Genomic DNA, 26,837 nt, shown 5'->3' with positions numbered 1-26,837 from the left:
GAATTTTATGAGTGTGCACTAATATTCAGGTAGCCTTTTCTTCCTTGCCCCATCTCATTCTAGTTCTACCTGATGTAGCACCTCACTGTCACTGTCTTCACTTATCGTTCTGAATTGTGGTGCGCCCGACTCTATATTGTTTCAAGGGTGTATGGATTTTTGGCAGGCTTTGCACTGTATGCAGAGTTTTTCTGAGAGTATAAGTACCACAATTACACATTGTTCACAATATTTTAATGAAGCATTACAGTTGGTGCCTTCAAGGATGTATGGATGACCCTGCTTGTAATTTTTGGCAGACTTTGCACTTGTACATAGCATTTATGAGTCTAGGAGTACCACTACATGATAATTTGAACATAATCTGTATGAGGCCCTCCTTTATGTCTAATGCAGAGTGTATCAGAGTCCCTCTTCCATTTAATTTTTGGCAGTTCATAAATTACACAGAAATATGCTATTTCTTTTAGAAAAATTTCAATTTTGGTTTACTTAAATTGTTTATTTTTAAATCCTTTTCCAATGTTGCCTTACATACAAGTCATTATGTAGGAAAGAATGCAAAAAAAAAAACAGCACTCTCCGTTCTTTAAAAAATTATGTCCTTTACTTCATGTGGTGGGACAGTCTGACTTTTATTTTCCCTCTAGAATACAGGGTGTAAGGTGGCAAGGTCGTGGATGGTAGGAATGTGTCCCCCAGGTGTCAAACCCCAGTGATGTAGGACCCGGAGAAGCAGGCTCCAGCACAAATAGTGCTGAGAGATGTTTTTATGAGCCCGGATTATGGGTCTGGGTTTTATGAGCAGCTGAAAGAGCTAGGTGGGATCAGCTGCTCACAATGGACATAGAAATACACTGCTTTGTACAGATGTATCTCTATGTACCAATATAATCCACCTGTGATGTCAGAGTCTGCAATGCAGCTTCAAGCATATAAAATTATCCTGTGCTGATTAGTGCAAGCTGTGTCTCATAGATTGCCGAGGAGACCAAAATCAGAAGAAGCGAATTGTATATTTAAAGGGAACCTGTCACCTGAATTTGGCGGGACTGGTTTTGGGTCATATGGGCGGAGTTTTTGGGTGTTTGATTCACCCTTTCCTTACCCGCTGGCTGCATGCTGGCTGCAATATTGGATTGAAGTTAATTCTCTGTCCTCCATAGTACACGCCTGCACAAGGCAAGATTGCTTTGTGCAGGCGTGTACTATGGAGGACAGAGAATGAACTTCAATCCAATATTGCAGCCAGCATGCAGCCAGCGGGTAAGGAAAGGGTGAATCAAACACCTGAAAACTCCGCCCATATGACCCAAAACCAGTCCCGCCAAATTCAGGTGACAGAGTCCCTTTAATTAATGTATTTAATGTAAGTGTAGAGAGATGATGGTTCCAACCCCTGAGGAGAAGGAGATACAGAGCTATTAAGATGATGGATAGAAGAGAGTGAGCGGAAATTGGGACAAAGCCCCAACATGCCAGGACAGTGGGACTGACCCCTCATTTCGGAACGGTCCCACTGAATCCGGAAAGGTTATGAGGTATATGTTTTACCTATATGGCAAAATGCACTTTCCAAACCTGCTGTATTTTGTGATAAACACATGTGCAGTTGGCTGCCATTTTTGACCATATCGTGGCCACATTTCCACTGTTATATGTGGCATCATTCCCTGATGAGTTTCACTTGACTGGTTCAGTATTTATAATGGAATCTACAAAGAGAAGTTTATTGAAAACAGCCGCACTTTTTCCAAGTTGTAGAGAAGCTCTTCATTGTGGCTTACAAATGCTGATACAAAATACTGGGGAAATTTACCCTAGTGAGAGTGGCCTTACGCTTATCCACGAAGACTGCATCTTAGTCCACTGTCAGGATTCCTGTTGTCCTTCTACAGTTTGACCACTAGTGGCTACTATTTTTCACCTAGATATTGTGCTGCAATTCCACTTCTTACAACTGGAGGCTGCTGTTGTGTCCTGCAAGTGTCCTTTACTAAGGCTACGTTCACATTTGCGTTGTGCGATGTTGCGTCGGAGACACAATGCACAACGCAAACAAAAACGCAACAAAATGCACGCTAAAACGCAGCGTTTTGCGACGCATGCGTCCTTTTTTGCCGAACTTTGCACGCAAAAAAATGCAACTTGCTGCGTCCTCTGCGCCCTACGCTTGCGGCAAAAAAAAAGCATGCGTCGCAAAACGCAGCGCAACGCATGTCCATGCGCCCCCCATGTTAAATATAGGGGCGCATGGTGCATGCGTCGCCGCGGCTGCGCCCGACGCAGCCCGGCAGAACGCTAATGTGAACGTAGCCTAAGATGGCAAATGCTGAACCTGTGGAATCCATCTTGTTTCCTGTTTGGGCCTGCTTAAAGCCACATGGATACCTCACTCATTGCTTGAGTATTGTGTCTAGCTGTTTAGTCTAGTTCAGTCTCCAGCTCCTTTATCTTAGAACTATCTTGCCCAGACTGTTCCCTCTTCTCTATGGATTGTTGCTACAACTTCTACTGCTACTTGCAAGAACTTCTGATACTGCCAGCTGTTTCTTTTTCCTTCGGCCACTGGATTTCAGCAGTGCTACGCCAGTATCTTAACACCTACTCCTATTAGGATACATTAGACTGTTATGTTTATGTTTGATACCATCTCAGAGTATGGAGAGCTCATTTCTATCTCAATAAAGACAAACAAATATATAAAAAGTATGAACCAAGCAAGTGCAGATAGTCCTGTACCAGCTTTTGTTTTTATTACTCCAATGATGACATGCTGTATCTACCACGTGGCCATTGCAGTCAGCCACTGGTTAAAGCATTAAGAGGGTCATCAGTAGTGATGAGCGAGTATACTCATTGCTCGGGTTTTCCAGAGCACGCTCGGGTGGTCTCCCGAGTATTTGTGACTGCTCGGAGATTTAGTTTTTGTTGACACAGCTGCAAGATTTACGGCTGCTAGCTAGCCTGAGTACATGTAGGGGTTGCCTGGTTGCTAGGGAATCCCCACATGTAATCAAGCTGTTTAGTAGCCGCAAATCATGTAGCTGTGGCAAGGAAAACTAAATCTCCGAGCAGTCACAAATACTCGGAGAACACCCGAGTGTGCTCGGGAAAACCCGAGCAACGAGTATATTCGCTCATCACTAGTCGCCAGGCCTTAGAGGGACTGCAGACTTGTAGCCTATGTTGCTCCAAACTTGTGAATCTTCACTGTATGCTGAGAAGATTCACCGATGCCAGAAACTATAGGTATATGACTGCGCAATAGGTGATTTTGATCCTCTAAGCCTAAGGTCCAGGTGGGCACACGGGCTTTAGCACAGCAGATGGGTGAGGCAGGCAGAACACAGACAGTTAACCGTGAGACTGGAAGCTGCAGGCAGCTAGGAGACATCCTGCAGAAAGAAGACAGCTTGAAGAGGTACTGAAGGCCACAGACAAACAGGCAACTGAGTGGCTTGAAGCCTTCGGCAGCCAGGAGATGTCCAAGAGACTGCAAACTGGTTGCAGATATAACTCACTAGTAAATAGAAAGTCTTAATACATGGATGCCTAATAGGATAGATCATACATTGCAGAATAGATAGCAGAGCAGTCCAGTTTTACGAAGTGATCAAGAGTGAAACGGCGGAGGACATAATGTCTCCTGATAGATGAATATATGATAGCTATACAACTGGAGGGCAAAGTGGAGTGGTGTAAAGGTTTGATAACAAATTGAGACCGTACCCATTCATTTGAATAGGTAATGTCCTGTGGACATAGGTAGCCTGTGGTGAGTTGCACTAAAATGCTGGGCCAAGTACAAAAGGATCTAAAAGGAAAAAGGATATTGAAACACGATCATGGCCCCTGGAAGACTGGTTAAAGTGCATATTTCCACCAGCACCTGATAGCAGTGGCACCACTAGTCATTGAGATCGATTTAAGGGAAACTGGTCTCCTGTTGCCCTGACTCCAGGGTACCCCCTCAATATGGACTCACTTTTGACTGTCTCCAACAGAGGGATGTGATCCTTTCCCAGACTCCTGGGCTTGCAGGTGCCAGTGTGATACTCGCAGTGGAGCAGAGTCCTGTATGAAGTCCTGGGTGGCTGGAAACCAAATCAACAGTGTATGGCTGCTGGCTGGGTTCGCATCAACCGGTCAACTACTACCCTCTCTACCATTTTGGCAGGGCTCAAGAACTCAGGATGGAGCCACTATTTGACTAACTCCAACAAGTCATATGCCTGAGACATAGCCGGTCGGGTCTCCACAAAAGACCATTGGTACACACGTTGTGCCTGTACGGTATTCACCCCCAGTCAGGCAAGAATCTCACCTTTGAGTTTCACATAGTCCTTGGAGTCCTCCTGACTGAGATCAAAGTAGGCCTTCTGGGCATCGGCATCTCCCATCAGAAACGCGGCCTCCACTTCAGCCCAACGGGAAATTGGCAAGCTCTCCCACTCCGCTGTGTATTCAAACACGGTGAGGAAAGATTCAATGTTGTCCTCGAGACTCATTTTCCTCAGTCCTGACCAGACTTTGTCCCGGGCCTCAGAACAGATCGGGGTCGGCGGTGAAGATGTCTCTCGCAGGGCTGCAATCTGTTGCAGAATCAGGTCATTAGTTCTTTTCTGCTGCTGGTACAGTAGCTGCTGATTGTGCTGCTTAATGCTGTTCCCCTTGAAGCTGCTGGTGCTGCTCTTGTTGTACTGGATATTTAAAGCCTCAGATTGAACAGGACTACGGACACATCTATGTAGATCGGTGGACACATCTTTGATGCTGAAGTGATCAATTTTGAACAGGTGGACAATGCTAGGAGTCATCGTCAGGTAGACATTTCAGAATTGCCTTTAAATGTGTTCATGTCATAATCAGGTGGAAAATTGGAGGGTTATGTAAAATATCCACAATAGGATATTGCAAAATTCCTGGCTTTGTCAATATCCCCATGTGAAGCATCAGGAACCAAAACTTTATCATCTCTACTACATTACAACACCCACTTAGAGAAAGATCAAGTAGTGTTTTTTTCAAGAAATAGAAGGGCAAGTCTGAGCCACCATGAAGTATCCAAACTCCAAAGAGACTTTTAAATGGCTTGTCTCCACTCCATACACACACGGCTCTGCTCCATACACGTGGTACACACACGTCTCCACTTCGTACACGTGGTACACACACGTCTCCACTCCATACACGAGCAATGACTAAAGACCTAGGAGTCTGAAACGCATCTACCAGTGTGAACTCCGCCTATAGGGTTCGTAGCTACTATGCTGTTATAATGGATTTTAAGAGTTTTCAATAAACATTGGTTTTATGGGATTCCTGAAGCTGGATCCTTTTTTTCTTCACTCGATCCGTACACGTAGCACACACACGGCTCCACTTCATACACACACAGCTTCTAGTTCTAAGGAATATTGTCCTTTTCTATCAGTATATCTGGAGTCCATCTTATTCAACCACTAAAGGTTTGAGTCCAGTTTCTCCTGCAGTTTTGCAGGAATGTGCCCATGGGCCCAGACGACTATCTCGAGGCTCCCAGGCTGGCAAAGAAGGGAGTTCTGTGGGCTCACGCTGTCCCTAACAGCCTTGTCCTGAGCCTGTCACTTGTCACTACTCACTGACTCTGTCCCTTCCTTGACATTAACTCTTAATTTCCCCTCCCAAACAGAGACGGCCATTATAGTTAACTCTGTCTAAGCTAACTGCAGCCCCAGAGAGCGTCACCCTTTCATAACCTACATAAACATCAAATACATTTAACCCTATATTGTGTCAGGGAGCAAACCACCAGCCCCATTACTCCAACACCCATGGGTCTGCTGCGTACACCTTGTACACACACAGCTCCGCTCCATACACATCGTACATATGTGGCTTCGCTCCGTACATGTTGTACACACATGGCTTTCCTCCGTACACCTCGTACACACGGCTCTGCTCTGTACACACACGGCTCCGCTCCGTACACATCATACACACACGGCTCCACTCCATACACGTTGCGCACACACACAGCTCCGCTCCATACACCTCGCACACACATGGCTCTGCTCCATACAAGTCATACACACAGCTCCGCTCCGTACACGTCATACACATGCAGCTCCACTCCATACACGTCGTACACACATGGCTCCATACACCTCGCACACACACGGCTCTGCTCCATACAAGTCATACACACGGCTCCGCTCCGTACACACACGGTCAGCTCTGTACATCTTGTACACACACGGCACCGCTCCTTACACCTCGTACACACATGGCTCTGCTCCTTACAAGTAAAACACACATGGCTCCGTACAGTACAAGTCATACATATACAGCTCCACTCCGTACACCTCGTACACACACGGCTCCACTACTTACATCTTGTACAAATTCCATTGCATATTTGCCGTACACACCCATGGCTCCACCAAAAACACCACATGTACAGCTGCACCCTGCATACAACATTCACATGACTTAGCTCAGAACACCTTGTACACATACGGCTCCACACCGTACACCCATTTTTCCACTCAGTATACCTCATACACACGGCTCTGCTCCGTGCACCCCGTACACACGGCTCCGCTACATACACCTCTTACACACGCGGCTCTGCTCCGTACACCTCATACACACACAGCTCCGCTCCATACAACTCGTACACACGCGGCTCCGCTCCATACACCTCGTACACATACGGCTCCCCTCCGTACACCTCCTGACCCCACATATAAACTTCCCCTCATCCAGCACCATGACAACCAGCACAGCAGAGTCCTGCATACACTGAGGCCCCTGATCATGTGACCCCTGACTCCTCCCCTCCCGTGACCTCATCACAGGTCCTGTGTGCACAGAGCAGCCATATATGTGGTGTGCGGCTCTGCAGGTGGAGGTAGGTGCTGGAGATTCCCCATTACTGGCTGCAGTAACCCCTTCTGCACTGTGTGCTGTATACTCAGAGCTGTGTGTAGCAGTCAGTGTGTCTGTGCTGTTCTTCTGCTCCTTTCAGTCTCTGTCTACATTGCACTAACTACATCATCAGTCACAGTGTTGATGTCACTATGTATGACTGTATGACACATCAGTTGTCTGTAAATGCAATGTGAAGTTGTGACTTCAATCACAGAGGATATGTTCAGACAAAATAATACGGCATCTACACGTTCTATCTCCTCCTGTTTCTCCTTGTTATCTCCAGTAATTGTATTATTACATGGGACTAACCACTGTTAATAAATGTACTACATTTCTTTCCCTTTGCGCCACACTTATTCTTATCATGCAGACATACGCTCTAAGGCTATGTGCACACGTTTTTTACCGCGGAACCGCAGCGTTTCTGCAGCTGCGGGTCCGCAGCAGTTTCCATTGCGTTTACAGCTACATGTAAACCTATGGAAACCACAATCCACTGTGCACATGCTGCTGAAAAAAACACGCAGAAACGCAGCGGTTTACATTCCACAGCATGTCACTTCTTTGTGCAGAATCGCGGCGATTCTACACATAGGAATGCATTGATCTGCTTACTTCCCGCATGGGGCTGTGCCCACCATGCGGGAAGTAAGCGGATAATGTGCGGGTGGTACCCGGGGTGGAGGAGAGGAGACTCTCCTCCAGGCCCTGGGAACCATATTCCGGGGACCGTCCAGTCGCAGGGTTGCTATGCGAGCAGGGCTTGCGATGACGTCGCGGTCACATGACCGTGACGTCACGAAGGTCCTTCTCGCACAGCATCTTTGGAACCGGACCGACACGTGCAGCGCCGAGGAGATTGGGACGTCAGAGGGTGAGTATAACCATTTTTTAATTATTTTTAACATTACTATTGATGCTGCATATGCAGCATCAATAGTAGGAGTAAACCCGCAGCGGAAACCGCAAGACAAACCGCGATAAATCTACAGGGATAACCGCAGCGGTTTTACCCTGCAGATTTATCAAATCCGCTGCGGGAGAACACGCAGAGGACACTCCCTACGTGTTCACATAGCCTAACAGTTTTGGCTCCCTTACTCCTCACTCTCCTTCGCTATCCTCAACCCCCAGCACCCCCTAACCAAGCAATAATCTCTCCTTCCCTCCTGCCTTCCCACCTGACCTCCTCTGCTGACCTGCTCCTCAACCTCAGATCTCTCCTAATAAAACACAAAACAAGCCGCCCACTCTCCTTCTCCCACCTGCTCTGTCTCTCTCTGCTTCTCCTCACTGCTGGAGACATATCTCCCAACCCTGGGCCCCCACAGCTCATACCTCCTATTACTACCTCCTCCTATCGCTCCCAACCTAGTATAAACACTCGAAATCTTGCCCACCTCAAATCCATGCCCATGATGCCCACCCCCCTGCACCCTCTCTCTGGATCACTATGGAATGCCTGCTCCATCTGCAATAAACTCCATGTGATTCACGACCTCTTTACCTCTCGTAATCTTTTCTTTCTGGGCATCACCGAAACATGGCTGACACCCTCTGACGCAGCCTCCCCTGCTGCACTATGTTACGGAGCCTCCACTTCACCCACACTCCTCGCTCTGGCAACAAACATGGTGGAGGAGTGGGCCTTCTCCTTTCTTCCAACTGTACCTTTAACCAAATCCCACCTCTACCCTCCCTTATCCTCCCCTCTTTTGAAGTCCACTCTGTCCGCATCTACTACCCCTACAACCTCCAAATGGCCATCATATACCGACCTCCGGGCCCCACCACTGCCTTTATTGACCAATTCTCCACCTGGCTCCTTCACTTTCTGTCTGCTGACATTCCCACCATCATTATGGGTGACTTCAACACCCCCATTGACACCCACCAGTCAGCAGCCTCCAAACTCCCAGGGAGGTGGAGTCGGTAAGCCACAGTTGCGACTCCGACTCCTGGATTTTATCAGGTTCCGACTCAGACTCCGGCTCCAACTCCTTCATAAATGGCCAATTTGTAACAATAAATTTACTATTGTAAAATATTAACATCGTGCTTATTCAGTTTCTCACCATCATATAAGTAATCAGACCACTTGGTAATACTGTTATTCCTCATGTACTCACAGGTAACTGATGCAAAGTTTGTTGAAAGGATAATACTTCTTACAGTCTTCCTCTTCTGAGTAGCAGCTATGAGATGCTTGGAAGACGCACACCTAGTAAACATCTAGTCTAGAGGAGGAGCTTTACTACTAAGAATTTGCAACACATTTTCACTTTCAGTTTCATACATTGTAAGTAGGGGGGTTGGGGCAGCATGAGGTTAACCAAGTATAAGATTAGATAAGGGCAGTGGAGAACAGTGACACACAAGAAGTAAAGGTACCGTCACATTAAGTGACGCTGCAGCGATATAGGCAACGATCGCTGCAGCGTCGCTGTGTGGTCGCTGGAGAGCTGTCACACAGACAGCTCTCCAGCGACCAACGATGCCGAAGTCCCCTGGTAACCAGGCTAAACATCGGGTTACTAAGCGCAGGGTCGCGCTTAGTAACCCGATGTTTACCCTGGTTACCATTGTAAATGTAAAAAAACCCCAAACACTACATACTTACATTCCAGTGTCTGTCGCGTCCCTCGCCGTCACTTTCCCTGCACTGTCTAAGCGCCAGCCGTAAAGCAGAGCGGTGACGTCACCGCTGTGCTCTGCTTTACAGCCGGCCGGCGCTGACAGTGCAGGGAAGCAGAACGCCGGGGGACGCGACAGACACCGGAATGCAAGTATATAGTGTTTGTTTTTTTTTTTACATTTACACTGGTAACCAGGGTAAACATCGGGTTACTAAGCGCGGCCCTGCGCTTAGTAACCCGATGTTTACCCTGGTTACCAGTGAAGACATCGCTGAATCGGCGTCACACACGCCGATTCAGCGATGTCTGCGGGAGATCCAGCGACTAAATAAAGTTCTGGCCTTTCTGCTCCGACCAACGATGTCACAGCAGGATCCAGATCGCTGCTGCATGTCAAACACAACGATATCGCTATCCAGGATGCTGCAACGTCACGGATCGCTAGCGATATCGTTAAGTTGGTCATTGTGAAGGTACTTTTAAGAAATGTCTCTGTCTCCAGCAGAACTGCTTATCACTGTTGTTCATAATTTGATAGAACATATATATTTGAGTAACATTTATAAAATTCACATGAAAGTTCAATTATGAAATATTAATACATTTTTTTTAAAGCTGGAGTCGGTACATTTCTACCGACTCCGACTCCAACCAAAACTAGCTCTGACTCCACGACTCCGACTCCACAGCCCTGCAAACTCCTGTCCCTTACTTCATCCTTTGGACTTACTCAGTGGTCCTCCTCTGCCACCCACACAGACGGACACACATTAGACCTGGTCTTCACCCGTTTATGCTCCTTATCTAACTTCACAACCTCCCCTCTCCCTCTATCTGACCACCATCTACTCACTTTCTCATCACTGTCCTCCTCACCTGTCACCCATGTCCAGCACCATGCGCACCCACGCAGGAACCTCGAACACCTAGACACCAACACACTCTCTGACTCTATCCTACCACTGTCCTCTATATCCTCACTCCACGACACACACTGCCACTGCTTTCTACAATGCCACTCTTGCATCTGCTATTGACACGGTCGCTCCTGTCATGCATAGCAGAGTGCGACAAACCAATAGACAACCCTGGCACAATAACATTACTAAAAAGCTTCGGCAAGTATCCAGAATTGCAGAACGGCGCTGGAAGAAAACGCATTCACAAGATGATTTCACTGCACTCAAACAATGAACACTGGCATTCAAATCAGCTCTCACCTCTGCTAAACAGGCCTACTTCACAACCCTCATATCTTCCTTATCCCACAACCCCAAACAGTTGTTCAACACTTTTAACTCCCTCCTCCGCCCACCACTGCCTCTCCGAGTTCCCTAATCGTTGCCGAGGACTTTGCCACACACTTCAAAAATAAGATAGACCAAACAAGGCAAGTCTTTGTTGTCCAACCACCACAACCCCTTTGTATGCCAGACCAATGCCCAAACCCCATAACTTCACTCTCCAAAATCTCTGAAGGGGAGCTTGCTCATCTTCTCTCCAAATCACACCTCACCACTTGTGCACTTGACCCCATCCCATCCCACCTCCTCCACAACCTCACCACCACACTAATCCAATCCCTAACACATCTCTTCAACCTTTCACTAACTTCTGGTACCTTTCCTTCTGCCTTCAAACATGCCACAATCACACCTATCCTCAAAAAGCCATCCCTTGACCCAAGCGCTATGTCCAGCTATCGCCACATATCTTTGCTCCCATTTGCTTCCAAACTCCTTGAGCAGTATGTTCATGCTGAACTTTCCTCTCACTTTGCATCTAACTCTCTCTTCGACAACCTACAATCTGGCTTCCGTCCCCACCATTCCACTGAGACTGCCCTGACCAAAATAACTAATGACTTACAGCCAAAGCTAACAGACAATTCTCTATACTCCTCCTCCTACACCTGTCCTCTGCCTTCGACACAGTTGACCACTGCCTCCTACTACAGATCCTCTCTTCTTTTGGTGTCAAAGACGTTGCCCTATCTTGGATCTCCTCATACCTTGCCAACCGCACATTTAGCATTTCCTACTCCCATACTACCTCTTCATCTCGCCCCCTCTCTGTTGGAGTCCCCCAAGGCTCTGTCCTAGGACCCTTACTCTTCTCAATCTATACACTCAGCCTGGGACAACTCATAAGGTCCTATGGCTTCCAGTACCATCTATATGCCGATGACACTCAGATCTACCTCTCTGGCCCAGATGTCACCTCTCTGCTCTCCAGAATTCCAGAGTGTCTATCGGCCATATCCTCCTTCTTCTCCTCTCGCTTCCTCAAGCTCAATGTGGACAAATCTGAACTCATTATCTTTCCTCCATCACGCATATATTCCCTACCTGATCTATCTATCAAAATAAATGAAATCACACTTTCCCCTGTCCCCAAAATCCGCTGCCTCGGAGTAACCCTTGACTCTGCCCTGTCCTTCAAACCGCACATCCAAGCTCTCGCCACCTCCTGTCGCCTGCAGCTCAAAAATATTTCCAGAATCCGTCCTTTCCTCAACCCACACTCTACCAAAATGCTTGTGCATGCCCTAATCATCTCCCGCCTCGATTACTGCAACATACTCCTCTGTGGCCTACCTTCTAACACTCTCGCACCCCTCCAGTCCATCCTTAACTCTGCTGCCCAACTAATTAATCTCTCTCCTCGCTACACTCCTGCTTCACCTCTTTGCAAATCCCTTCACTGGCTCCCAATTTCCCAGTGTATCCAGTTTAAATTACTAACACTGACCTACAAAGCCATCCATAATCTTTCTCCTCCGTATATTTCCACACTAATCTCTCAATATCTTCCCTCACGTAATCTCCGGTCCTCCCAAGACCTCCTCCTCTCCTCTACGCTTATTCGCTCCTCACTCAATCGCCTCCAAGACTTCTCCCGAATATCACCCATCCTCTGGAATTCTGTGCCCCAACACATCCGGTTATCCACTACTTTTGGATCCTTCAAAAGAAACCTGAAAACCCACCTCTTCAAGGAAGCTTACAGCCTGTAAAGAGCACACGGCCACCTCAACACCATTGGAGCTACTGCAACCCTCGACCTACTGTCTCCTTCCCCATAATCCTGTAGAATGTAAGCCCGCAAGGGCAGGGTCCTCTTCCCTCTGTACCAGTCTGTTGTTGTTAGTTTTGTTGACTGTAAGTGATATTTGTATTTTGATGTAACCCCTTCTCATGTACAGCACCATGGAATTAATGGTGCTATATAAATAAATAATAATAATGGGATCTTTTTGATGTCACATTGTCATCTTTTTCGCATCTAGGTTTCTACAATATCAAATCCTTTCAGTGAAGAGTATCAGGTCTTCTATATAAGAGAATTTTCCTGGTTGACCCATCAAGGATGGATAAGGACAGGGGCAAGATGGCGGAGAGGATATTACACCTCACCCTAGAGATCCTCTTCCGGCTTACTGGAGAGGTGAGAGATTCTGATGACGTCACATTACATCATTCTTATCTATGGGAATAACAGATGGACAGAACTGGAGAGGTGAGGATGTCTGCACTGAGATTTATTAATGTGTCTCTCCATAACCAGGATTACACAGTAGTGAAGAAGACCTCTAGTGAGCGCTGTCAGGCTCCTGTGTCTGAGGGTTGGGGAAACCCCCTAAGCCCAATCTCAGGACCTCTACCTCGCCCCCTGATACATGATGACAACAATCGCCAGAAGATCCTAGATCTCGCCTACAAGATGATTGAGCTGCTGACTGGAGAGGTGACACTGCTGGGAATGCTGGGACATTATACAGTAACGCTATGAAGTGATCGGGGGATGACAATATCATTGTATGTGTCAGGTTCCTATAAGGTGTCAGGATGTCACCGTCTATTTCTCCATGGAGGAGTGGGAGTATTTAGAAGGTCACAAAGATCTGTACAAGGACGTCATGATGGAGGTTCCCCAGCCCCTCACCTCACCAGGTAATAGGACTAAATACATATGGCCTATAATTATCTGTATGTAAAGAATAAATTCAGTCCCTGTATGTGTTTCCTCCAGTTCTATCCAGTAAGAGGAAAACACCAGAGAGATGTCCCCGTCCTCTTCTTCCACATGAATGCAAACAAGAAAATCCCAATGTTCCTCAGGATCATCAGGTAGATGGAGAGAAGGTGTCATGAGATCTCCCCTATGATATGTAGACGGCTGTGAAGGTCTTTTGTTCAGTCTTGTTTTATCCACCAGTATTACAACCCCTGGCAAAAATTATGGAATCACCGGCCTTGGAAGATGTTCATTCAGTTGTTTAATTTTGTAGAAAAAAAGCAGATCACAGACATGGCACAAAACTAAAGTCATTTCAAATGGTAACTTGCTGGCTTTAAGAAACACTAAAAGAAATCAAGAAAAGTTATGGAATCACTCAATTCTGAGGAAAAAATTATGGAATCACCCTGTAAATTTTCATTCTCAAAACTAACATCTGCATCAAATTAGATTTGCTCGTTATTCTGCATCTAACAAGGAGTGATCACACCTTGGAGAGCTGTTGCACCAAGTGGACTGACCTGAATCATAGCTCCAACACGAGAAATGTCAATTGAAACAAAGGAGAGGATTATCAAACTCTTAAAAGAGGGTAAATCATCATGAAATGTTGCAAAAGATGTTTTTGCTCACAGTCAGTTGTGTCTAAAATCTGGACCAAATACAAACAACATGGGAAGGTTGTTAAAGACAAACATACTGGTAGACCAAGGAAGACATCAGAGTGTCAAGACTGGAAACTTAAAGCAATATGTCTCCAAAACAGAAAATACAAAACAAATGAGGAACAAATGGGAGGAAACTGGAGTCAACGTCTGTGACCGAACTGTAAGAAACCGCCTAAAGGAAATGGGATTTACATACAGAAAAGCTAAACGAAATCCATCATTAACACCTAAACAGAAAAAAACAAGGTTACAGTAGGCTAAGGAAAAGCAATCGTGGACTGTGGATGACTGGATGAAAGTCATATTCAGTGATGAATCGTGAATCTGCATTGGGCAAGGTGATAATGTGGAACTTTTGTTTGGTGCCGTTCCAATGAGATTTTTAAAGATGACTGCCTGGAGAGAACATGCAAATTTCCAGTCATTGATGATATGGGGCTGCATGTCAGGTAACTGCACTGGGGAGATGGCTGTCATTACATCTTCAATAAATGCACAAGTTTATGTTGATATTCTGGACACTTTTCTTATCCCATCATTTGAAAGGATGTTAGGGGATGATGAAATCATTTTTCAAGATGATAATGCATCCTGCCATAGAGCAAAAACTGTGCAAACATTCCTTGAAAATACACATAAGGTCAATGTCATGGCCTGCAAATAGTCTGGATCTCAATCCAATTGAAAATCTTTGGTGGAAGTTGAAGAAAATGGTCCATGACAAGGCTCCAACCTGCAAAGCTGATCTGGCAACAGCAATCAGAGAAAGTTGGAGTCAGATTGATGAAGAGTCCTGTGTGACACTCATTAAGTCCATGCCTCAGAGACTGCAAGCTGTTATAAAAGCCAGAGGTGGTGCAACAAAATACTAGTGATGTTTTGGAGTGTTTTTTTTTTTGTTTTTCATGATTGCATAATTTTTTCCTCAGAATTGAGTGAGTCCATAATTTTTCCCTATGCTTGGTTAAAAAAAGTAACCATTACTGACTACAACATTTTTTGTTCTTAATTTATTTTAGTGGTTTTTAAAGCCAGAAAGTTGCCGTTTGAATCTACTTTAGTTTTGTGCCATGTCTGTGATCTGCTTTATTTCTACAAAATTAAACAACTGAATGAACATCCTCCAAGACCGGTGATTCCATAATTTTTGCCAGGGGTTGTATATGTTTTATACTTGTGTAATGAGAATGTTGGAAATGGCAGGATTAGAGCTGATCATAGATGTGACTTTCACAATATATGTTTCAGGGTGAAGATATGACCCATATTAATACTACAGAGATATATGTGAGGGGTGATGAGCGGTGTAAAGAGGAGATTCCTATAGATGACCACCCAGGTGAGTAGTAACCACTAAATGCAGAGAAGAGACAGCCTGCAAAAAGTTTGATTTTATTTTTTTATCTTTGTGTTGTGTCTTGTTCATTTACATCAACATGACTACTGATATTACAAAGTCTAATGCTGCGTTGATGAAAAGACAACATTAATTTCAGTGCTAATGCCTGTAGGCGTTGTGACCACCTGATTAATATAGAGACTGGGAAGTATAGTGAGACAAACATTTTTGCAAGCCATCCAATTTGATAATTAAGGGTAGTTTTTCCAGTCCTTTGTAGCAGAATATGTGAAATACACATTCATAAGTTGATGCTGCCTTTGGGGCTGCTTTCATCTGCTGCTCATCAAGAATCTGCCTATTTACACAATTTGTGTAAGGGATTTTCAATGTTTAAGTTCGGTGGACAGGAGCAGTGTGGTTCAGATAGAGAAATATGGTGTATGGATCTCAACTAAGCAGTGGTTCAATGCAGTTTCTATATGAGCATTAACCTGGCAGGTAAACATCATGACAACACGATGTTTGGTTAAGAATTAACAAAGTAATGGTATATATTACAGAAATTCATAGGTCTGCAAAGGCTGAACAATGCTTTAAATGGTATATCTGATACAGAAAAAAAAATGAAATCTGGCTTAGTCGGCAATCCTCCCTGTTGCCTTTATTTTCCTTTTTTTAGCTCTTCTTCTTCCCTCTACAATCTTAACTATGGTCCCACCATTACTGGTCCTCTAGGTCTTCTAGTCACTAGGATTCACATTATCCCATGGGATGTGGGGCTGTTTGAGTTTCGTTTTTATGGTGTTAGTTGTGCAGTAAAAATGAACTGACAACATTATTCTTCAGGTCTTTCCAGTATGGCGATATGAAACTTGCGTAGTTTTTTTTGCTATTTTAGTGGATTCTATTTTTTGTGGGAGGTGCGTTGGCCAAAAAGCAACACTTTTGGCATTTCAGTTAAGTTTCATCACAAGTTGGGTTAAGCAATTATAGATTTTGATAGATTGGATTTTCACAGATGCAGATAATTGAAAATAGATCCTATAGAAAACAAATGTACGAAGGAACCACATTTGTAAATAATGGTATAAACATTTTATTGTAAATAGGAAAATGAGAAAAAGCTGAATAAAAAACAAGTAAAAGAAGTGGGAAACCACTATGTGGCATCATAACCCTACATGAACAAATATATATACTAACTGGTAGATGCAGACATGGTACTATCTAAGTTACCCATTTCTCTAAGTCCGTGTTCCCCAACTCCGGTCCTCAAGAGCCACCAACAGGTCATGTTTTGAGGATTTCCTTAGTATTACACAGGTCATTGAATGCATTCCTGTCCAGGTGATGCAATTATCACCTGTGCAATACTAAGGAAATCCTGAAAACATGACCTGTTAGTGGCTCTTGAGGACCGGACTTGGGGAACACTGATCTAAGTCAATGCTTCCAATCACATAATTTGTATATAGTTATTCTCAAATCTATCACATAAGAAGGCATAGACAAATATAAGCAGGGTTAAATAACATGGTGCAGAATGCCTGTGCAGGACTGTGGTACCAAAACCAGAAAATCCCCGATGTACGTTTCGGTGTCTGCCTTCTACACTTTTATATTTTTAAGCAAGAAAAAGAAGGGATGAGAATTTATATGTTTTTAATTTTTTCATTTATGTTTAGCTTTTACTGTTCACTTTTTGGTGTTCTATATCTGACAGTACTACAGAATTGCAGTTTATAGTCTTAATCACTGTCTCCTATAACTTTCAGCCTGTTACTGGGCTTTACAGAAAGAACAATATGGCAGCAACAGAGGACTTAAGTAGGGCACGAGAATATAGCAAACGATTGGCCCTCAAGCCAAGGATGGACACCCAGGCAGTATTGTAAAGTTTACCTGCTGCTGTTAGTGACTGAGAATGGCGTTTAAGGGCTTACTGGCTGTAATTGGAGCTAGCATTGTAATCTAGTCAGTGCAGGAGACTCTAAAGATAATGGCGGTTCATCAAGACTGGCGTTCTTCACACTAGTCTTGATGAGAAGGCGTGCTGGATTCAGACGCTCCTGATTCATAAAGATTTACATGCCTATTGTAGAATCAGGACCATCGGATAAGTGACGTGCTCTTCTGTGGGCACATCATCACAAATCCCTCCTCATTCCCTGCTGCAGTAAGATATTGTGGTGTAACGAATGCAGCCACATGTCATGAACTTGGCGAGTGGCGGTCCCTACAACCCCTTCCCACTTTGTCGGAGCTGATCAAAAATAGCATGAGTATGCCAAAAGTAAAAAAATGTTATTGCAGCCTAGCGTTGCGCAAATATTTTGTGTCTATTCAAAGCTTTTCATTCCGGAATACTGGCGTAAAAACTTTCACGAACTGGGCCCTTTGTGCTCTGAAAGATGATGAAGATGGCCCAGTGATGAAGATGAGCGCATTGGTGAACAGACTGTAGAAGAAAGCTGAGGGCTGTGTAAATTTTAAATTACTTTCCCATCCACAAAGAGAAAAATCACATGCTGGCAAATCCTACTTAATTTGCCTAGAAGTGATTTTCTCATTTCTACTCTTTACCAAAAAATCACCATTCCCTTGTTTTTTTTGTTGCTCACATTATGAGACAAAAAGTTGACACATATACAGGTTCACTGCAGTTATATTTTTCCTCCCCCTTTCTTAAATGTTTTTTTTCCGTCTTTTCTTAGAATGCGTTCTTGAAAGACTGTGTGTGAGGACTCGTGTACATGACCGAATATATCGGACAAGTGTAATATGTGGATAGCTCTCACACCCATATTATTCTGTGGGGATGTGCACGTTTGATTTTTAATTTCAGACCTAGTGGTCTGAGGAAAAAAATCAATGACATGTCCGATTTTGATCTGAGTGTCGAATCAAGATTAGCATTGCAAGTCTATGTATGGGTCCATGAAAAAGTTCTGACAACACTTGGATGCCATTCAAGTGCAGTCGAATTTTCACAGAATGACATAATGGAGAAGGTAGAAAAACATTTTGTCTCCTCTTCCTAGAAAAACTGATTCCAGTTCAACAATGAAAAGGATCATTACTCTGAAGTATTAACAATCCATGATATTATGCTTTGTAAACTTTTTGTGAACATGACCTCTTCCTTCCAACCGTTCTTAGTTTGCTTTCTGTTAAACTCTTGAGCTTTTCCCTTTTTCTTCTAGTTTGTCTCTGCCTAGACGAACTTATCCACAGATATGGGTCTTCTTTCTTATTTACCGTACTTACTACATTTTTAATAAAAGTGTTTGTGAAAAATATTAACTTCACTAATTATCCAGTATTGCCATTTGTGAAGAATGTTTATGTAGAAATTTTCTAAAATAAAAATATAATTTCAAAGTAATAGTATTAAGAATTAATATTGGTTTAATTCTTGGCAGATGACTGTACTTGGAACTGGAAAGGACATCTCATAACTTCAGATTTTAATGCAGATGATCGTGATACCACACATGACGCATATAAAGAACATGCCGTTATTCCAGATATACCTTCACCTTACCAACAGGTCCTATCTTCTGATTTATCACAGACTGTAAAGCAAATTAAAAGTCACAGAAGAGGTGTACATAGGAGGGGTCACGCAGGGGAAAAGCCATTTTTTTGTTCAAAATGTAACAAACGTTTTACCCGAAAATCAAATCTTATGAACCATCAAAAAACTCACACAGGGGAGAAGCCATATTCATGCTCTCAATGTGGGAAATGTTATACTGCTAAATCAAGTCTTGTTACACATCAGAGAACTCATACAGGGGAAAAGCCATTTCCATGTTTAGAATGTGGGAAATGTTTTAGATGGAAATCAAATCTTGTTAATCATCAAAAAACTCACTCGGGTGAGAAACCATTTCTATGTTCACTGTGTGGGAAATGTTTTAATCAGAAATCAGATCTAATTCGACACCAGAGAACTCACACAGGAGAGAAGCCATTTTCATGTTCAGAATGTCGAAAATGTTTTACTCAAAAATCAAGTCTTATTGACCATGAAAAAACTCACAGAGGGGAGAAGCCATTTTCATGCATAGAATGTGGGAAATTTTTTACTCAGAGATCAAGTCTTGCTGACCATCAAAAAACTCACACAGGGGAGAAGCCATTTTCATGTTCTGATTGTGGGAAATGTTTTAGCCAAAAAGTACATCTTGTTTCACATCAGAAAACTCACACAGGTGAAAAGCCATTTTCATGCCCAGAATGTGGGAAATGTTTTACTCGAAAATCAACTCTTGTTGAACATCAAAGAATTCACTTGGTGGAGAATGCATTATCATGTTCTGAATGTGGTAAAACTTCTGCGCAAAACTTAGAACTTGTCAAACATTTAAGTTCCACCGGTGAAAACTTATTTACAAATTCGGAATGTAGGAAATGTTGTAGGTTACAATATATTTGTTAAGCATTTTAATAAAACCATATAGAACAAATGCAAATTTGTTAATGTTGTTAATACATACTGAGATACCTATATGTATTTAATATCAATGTGGATATGAAAGGAATAAAACATTTTAATCATCAAAAGGCAGAAATCTTAATAACTTTGCATTTCCATGTCATTGCCAGATAGAATTTTAACATCAAAGATCCAAAATCAAACAAATAAAAGAAAACTATTATCAGAGAAGAAAACTATTTGAGAGTAGTTTCAATTGAAAAGGGGAAAACCAATGGCGATTTGGTGTGCATGGTCTGGACGCTTAGCAAGAAAGCTCTGTTCTTGAAAAAGAACTCCACAGAACATTCCAGTGAATCTTGGGTATCAATTTTTACAGTCATCTCACCAACTTTTAATTCTTTTCAAGCGTAGGGAGAAAAGCCATGGGATAAATTTTCTAATGTGCCTTATGCTTCTACACAATGGTCACAGCACCTTGATTTCCATTCAACACTGAACTTAGGAAAGCTGAAAACCTAAAATCGAGACCCTCCAAGTCACGGTCAGATTAAATATGCAGCACTTGAGTTTCAAATCCAGCAGCTTGTCAAGATATATCTGTGAGTACCACAGAGACTCCCATACAACTGCACATAAATTATATCTGATGCTGTTATTTTCTCCCCCACCCAACCATAGATCAAAATGTCTATTTTCTTGCTACCCTGACTTCCACTAGGGAAAGCTTTATTCGTATTATGAAAACTGCTTAAATATATCTATATACAGTTCTGGCCAAAAGTATTGACACCCCTGCAATTCTGTCAGATAATACTCAGTTTCTTCCTGAAAATGATTGCAAACACAAATTCTTTGTTATTATTATCTTCATTTAATTTGTCTTAAATGGAAAAACACAAAAAGAATTGTCCTAAAGCCAAATTGGATATAATTCCACACCAAACATAAAAAAGGGTGGACAAAAGTATTGGCACTGTTCGAAAAATCATGTGATGCTTCTCTAATTTGTGAAATTAACAGCACCTGTAACTTACCTGTGGCACCTAACAGGTGTTGGCAATAACTAACACTTGCAACCAGTTGACATGGATTAAAATTGACTCAACCTGTGTCCTTGTGTGTACCACATTGAGCATGGAGAAAAGAAAGAAGATCAAAGAACTGTCTGAGGACTTGAAAAACCAAATTGTGAGGAAGCATGAGCAATCTCAAGGCTAAAAGTCCACCTCCAAAGACCTGAATGTTCCTGTGTCTACCGTGCGCTGTGTCATCAAGAAGTTTAAAGCCCATGGCACTGTGGCTAACCTCCCTAGATGTGGACGGAAAAGAAAAATTGACAAGAGATTTCAACGCAAGATTGTGCGGATGTTGGACAAAGAACCTCGACTAACATCCAAACAAGTTCAAGCTGCCCTGCAGTCCGAGGGTACAACAGTGTCAACTCGTACTATCCGTCGGCGTCTGAATGAAAAGGGACTGTATGGTTGGAGATCCAGGAAGACCCCACTTCTTACCCCGAGACATAAAAAAGCCAGGCTGGAGTTTGCCAAAACTTACCTGAAAAAGCCTAAAACGTTTTGGAAGAATGTTCTCTGGTCAGATGAGACAAAAGTAGAGCTTTTTGGGCAAAGGCATCAACATAGAGTTTACAGGAGAAAAAAAGAGGCATTCAAAGAAAAGAACACGGTCCCTACAGTCAAACATGGCGGAGGTTCCCTGATGTTTTGGGGTTGCTTTGCTGCCTCTGGCACTGGACTGCTTGACCGTGTGCATGGCATTAGGAAGTCTGAAGACTACCAACAAATTTTGCAGCATAATGTAGGGCCCAGTGTGAGAAAGCTGGGTCTCCCTCAGAGGTCATGGGTCTTCCAGCAGGACAATGACCCAAAACACATTTCAAAAAGCAGTAGAAAATGGTTTGAGAGAAAGCACTGGAGACTTCTAAGGTGGCCAGCAATGAGTCCAGACCTGAATCCCATAGAACACCTGTGGAGAGATCTAAAAATGGCAGTTTGGAGAAGGCACCCTTCAAATATCAGGGACCTGGAGCAGTTTGCCAAAGAAGAATGGTCTAAAATTCCAGCAGAGCATTGTAAGAAACTCATTGATGGTTACCGGAAGCGGTTGGTCGCAGTTATTTTGGCTAAAGGTTGTGCAACCAAGTATTAGGCTGAGGGTGCCAATACTTTTGTCTGGCCCATTTTTGGAGTTTTGTGTGAAATGATCAATGTTTTGCTTTTTGCTCCATTTCTCTTTTGTGCGTTTTCATTTAAGACAAATGAAGATAATAATACCAAACAAACGGAGTATTATCTGACAGAATTGCAGGGGTGTCAATACTTTTGACCACAACTGTAGATATACAGTATTTAGAGATATTTCTATATCTCCATCCATAGACTTATGACCTATAAACTGATGTAATTAATATTTACAAAACCCAGAAGATCTTAGAAACCCATAAATCTCCAATCCTCTTACATTTGTAAAACACAAACTATGGTACCAGCTACACTTTAGAAAATTGTGCTCACCACATCTTCCCATCTTGCTTGAGGTTGAGGACCTCTTTTTAAATTATCCACTTCTGCAAAAAATTTAGACAATGTTGCAGGCAATGTAGAATAATTTTGTATTTCTGTTCACTTAATTTGAGACCGGTGCAATTTCGACATTGTTGGAGCTGAAGGACAAACTCACCTGCAAGACACTAAATCACATTCTTTACAATTTGTTTGTTTATTTATATACCCCAGAGGATAATAATGATAAAGTGTAGGGCAGGGAAACAATTAAAGTAATCTACTATATAATTGTCTAAGGGTCACTTCCGTCTGTCTGTCTGTCTGTCACGGATATTCATTGGTCGCGGCCTCTGTCTGTCCTGGAAATCCAAGTCGCTGATTGGTCGCGGCAAAACAGCCACGACCAATCAGCGGCAGGCACAGACCGGAAGAAAATGGCTGCTCCATACTCCCCGCTCCATACTCCCCGCGGCGCAGTCAGTGTCCCCGGCACCCGCTCCATACTCCCCACTCCATACTCCCCGCAGTCAGTGTCCCCGGCGCCCGCTCAATACTCCCCGCAGTCAGCGCCCACTCCATACTCCCCTCCGGTCACCGCTTACACAGGGTTAATGCCAGCAGTAACGGACCGCGTTATGCCGCGGGTAACGCACTCCGTAACCGCTGCTATTAACCCTGTGTGACCAAGTTTTTACTATTGATGCTGCTTACGCAGCATCAATAGTAATAAGATGTAATGTTAAAAATAATAATAAAAAAAAAAACCTGCTATTCTCACCTTCCGTCGTCGGACGATGCGCTCGCGCCGGCCGCCATCTTCCGTTCCCAGAGATGCATTGCGAACTTACCCAGAAGACATAGCGGTCTCGCGAGACCGCTAAGTCATCTGGGTAATTTTGCAATGCATCCTGGGAACGGAAGTTGGCGGCCGCATCGCACAGCTTTGCTGGATACCAGGGGTGAGTATATGGATATGGTGCATACACTGCTAAATACTGCGTGGGCAGTGTTATATACCTACGTGACTGGGAAATATACTACGTGACTGGGCAATATACTACGTGGCTGGGCAATATACTACGTGACTTGGCAATATACTACATCGCTGGGCAATATACTACATGACTGGGCAATATACTACGTTGCTGGGCAATATACTACCTCACTGGGCAATATACTACCTCACTGGGCAATATACTACGTCGCTGGGCAATATACTACGTCGCTGGGAAATATACTACGTGACTGGGCAATATACTATGTCGCTGGGCAATATACTACGTCGATGGGCAATATACTACGTCGCTGGGCAATATACTACGTGACTGGGCAATATACTACGTGGCTGGGCAATAAAGTATGTGACTGGGCAATAAACTACGTGGCTGGGCAATATACTACGTCGCTGGGCAATATACTACATGACTGGGCAATATACTACGTGGGCTGTGCAATATACTACGTGGCTCTGTGCTGAATACTACATTGCTGGGCAATATACTACGTGGCTGGGCAATATACTACGTAACTGGGCAATATACTACGTGACTGGGCAATATACTACGTGACTGGGCAATATACTACGTGGCTCTGTGCTGTATACTACGTAACTGGGCAATATACGTCGCTGGGCAATATACTACGTGACTGGGCAATATACGTGACTGGGCAATATACACAGTCCTCTGCAAAGCCCCCGAACGTAAATGTGAACCCAGCCTAAGATATTAGCTGGACCCCTGTGTCTTCTTTCTGTCACAGTACTCACAGGTAACTTGAGAATGTCTTTGATCATCCTGGTGCTGATCATTGGCTGATCCTTTGCCATTCTGGCTATACTTCCATTTATTTGAATGGTAGTCTTCCGTTTTCTTCCACGTCTCTCTGGTTTGGATTTTCATTTTAAAGCATTGGAGATCGTTTTAGCTGAACAGCCTATCACTGTCTGCACTTCTTTATAAGTTTTACCCTCTCCAGTTAACTTTTTAATCAAAGCACGCTGTTCTTCTGATCAATGTCTCGAACGACCCATATCGCTCAGGCTTTCATGGAGAAATGCATGTACATGTCCTGGCTTCACCCTTAAATAAGGGCCACCTGATTCACAGGTGTTTCTTCACAGAATTACTGACCTCACTAATTGAACTCAACACTGCTATTATTTTGAACATCCTCCCACCCCTTACAATTAATTATTCTTACACAGACTCAAAATCCTGCAGATCATGAATGCTGAGTCTGTTGGTTTTCTTAGAATCTACTACACCAAGTGGTAAATTATTTGACATGTGGTAATATAATTTGTATGAAAAGCAGTGATTAATCTGGTTAGTCATATTGGACTGCTATTTTGAACACTACTGTAGCTCGCCACGTCATTGTGATCTTAAATCCTGGTTGGAGTTCGCTGGTGATAGCAGCCAAATGAAAAATTAAGGAGGGGAAGAGTATGACCCAGTACTCCTATCTAGGTAATAAAATAATGCTTTTATTTATAATCCAGTAAAAGAAAAAAAAACATTTTAAAATCAACACCTGATGTGTTTCTGGCACGCAGTGCACCCTGCGTTTCTGACTAAGGGCACCGTGCGTGCCAGAAATATGTCAGGTGTTGATTTTATTTATTTTTTTCTTTTAATTGAATATAAATAAAATCATTATTTTATTACCTGAATGGTAGTGCTGGATCATACTCCCCCTCCCCCCCCCCTCTTTGTTACTAAAATAATAGTGCATGCCCTCATCATCTTCTGCCTTGACTACTGCAATATCCTCCCCGCTAACACTCTCACATCTCTCCTGTATGTCCTTAACTCTGCTGCCCAACTAATCCACCTCTCTCCTTGCTACTCCTCCTCTTTTCCCCTCTGCAAATTCCTTAATTGGCTCCCAATTCCACAACGTATCCACTTTAGGCTACTAACACTAACCTACAAAGCCATCCATAATCTGTTTCCTCCATATATCTCTGAACTAACCTCCCAATAGCTCACACTACGTAGTCTCGAGTCCTCCCAAGACCTTCTTCTCTTCCACAATTGTACATTCCTCATTCAATCGCCTGCAAGACGTCTCCCGAGTATCCCCCATTCTCTGCAATGCTATTCCCCCGACATGTTTGATTATCCCCTACATTTGGATCTTTCAAGCAGAACTTGAAAACCCATCCCCCCAGAATGACGTATTGCCTGCAATGATATCACTGCGTCCTCACCAACACGAGAGCTGCTGAAATCCGCAAACCTACTGTCTCCATCCTCATTATCTTGTAGAATGTAAGCCCATGAGGGTAGGATCCTCTCCCATCTGTACTCATCTATCATTGTTAGTTTGTTCATTGTAATTTCTATTTTGGATTTGTATGTAACCTCTCCTCATGTACAGCGCCATGAAATCAATGATGATGATCAAAAAAGAAATAATAATCACTTTGAGGCAACTTTGTAGATACACGTGTACGAATGACCCGAAATATTGGAGTTGTATCAAAGAGCCTGGTTCTTATTTCTACATGTGGTGGTTATTCACCAACATAAAGACCATATTACAGTGGAAGGATCACTCACTTTCTGGCAGCGCTTCAGGTATAGGGTTCTTGTCATACAAGGTAAGGTTTAATAAAAGTCATGAACCTTCACAGTATTCAAACAAAAGTAACAAAGGAAAACAAACACGGTCCCTACTTTGGGTAGGCAAATTAAGCAGACAGTCTCTTCTCTCTGTTGGATCAGCAACCAGACCGAGTCTCTCCAACATCACACTCCTGAATCTATTTAGCAGTCTTTTATAGGAGCTGCAGAAACCGGATTGGAGGTATGGGTGCGTTCATTCCCACCTAGGCTCTTTGCCGCTCCTAAATCCCAGACCGAAAATCTGGTTCCGGAGCCTACAGCACCGAGTCCAGTCACCTTCTTGACACATACCGTCCATCTAAGATTTTACCACCTGCCTTTCTACAACGGATAATGAAAATAGCTCTGAAATTATCCACAGAAAAATATTTTCCACCCCCATTTCCAGACAAAAAAATCCTAAACACAAGCTAGTGATTATCAGACACTTGTAGACACTAGAATCCTGATTCCTACTATCTGGAAATGTCAAGGTAAACAAATATATAGCCTGGAGAAGATTGCTGGGAATTCTGAAAGCGTGATCAGTTTCCAAAAATATGGTCTCATTGGTTCTATACAAAAAAACTCTACCACCTCTGTCCTCACAGCTCTTGATTAAACAACTTCCCTGGCAAGGGGAGACATACCCTGACTTAATGGTAGACATGCC

General features: G+C 43.4%; 1 protein-coding gene and 1 pseudogene across 1 annotated transcript; both read left to right on the top strand.

The window, feature by feature from the left end:
* The first annotated feature begins 6,837 nt into the window (after positions 1–6,837).
* LOC138663921 (gastrula zinc finger protein XlCGF26.1-like) lies at positions 6,838–20,154 on the top strand. Its single transcript, XM_069750295.1, has 7 exons — positions 6,838–6,895; positions 12,844–13,001; positions 13,122–13,301; positions 13,384–13,507; positions 13,587–13,684; positions 15,491–15,581; positions 19,007–20,154. The coding sequence occupies exons 2-7, from the start codon at positions 12,924–12,926 to the stop codon at positions 20,026–20,028; spliced, it is 1,593 nt and encodes a 530-aa protein (XP_069606396.1). The 5' UTR covers positions 6,838–6,895; positions 12,844–12,923; the 3' UTR covers positions 20,029–20,154.
* Positions 6,860–26,837, top strand: part of LOC138663928 (zinc finger protein 665-like) — a 256,803-nt pseudogene continuing 236,825 nt past the window's right edge.

This window comes from Ranitomeya imitator, chromosome 2 (genome assembly GCF_032444005.1).
Source record: "Ranitomeya imitator isolate aRanImi1 chromosome 2, aRanImi1.pri, whole genome shotgun sequence".
In the NCBI taxonomy this organism is placed as follows: domain Eukaryota; kingdom Metazoa; phylum Chordata; class Amphibia; order Anura; family Dendrobatidae; genus Ranitomeya; species Ranitomeya imitator.
Note: the sequence above shows the minus strand (reverse complement) of the source record. Positions and strands in the feature narration are given on the sequence as shown.

Bases quoted from the DNA above. Each gene is read 5' to 3' on its own strand.
- LOC138663921 (XM_069750295.1), top strand. From the start codon at position 12,924: ATGGATAAGGACAGGGGCAAGATGGCGGAGAGGATATTACACCTCACC. The intron at 13,002-13,121 runs GTGAGAGATTCT...CTCCATAACCAG, and splicing joins TCTTCCGGCTTACTGGAGAG to GATTACACAGTAGTGAAGAA. The intron at 13,685-15,490 runs GTAGATGGAGAG...TATATGTTTCAG, and splicing joins ATGTTCCTCAGGATCATCAG to GGTGAAGATATGACCCATAT.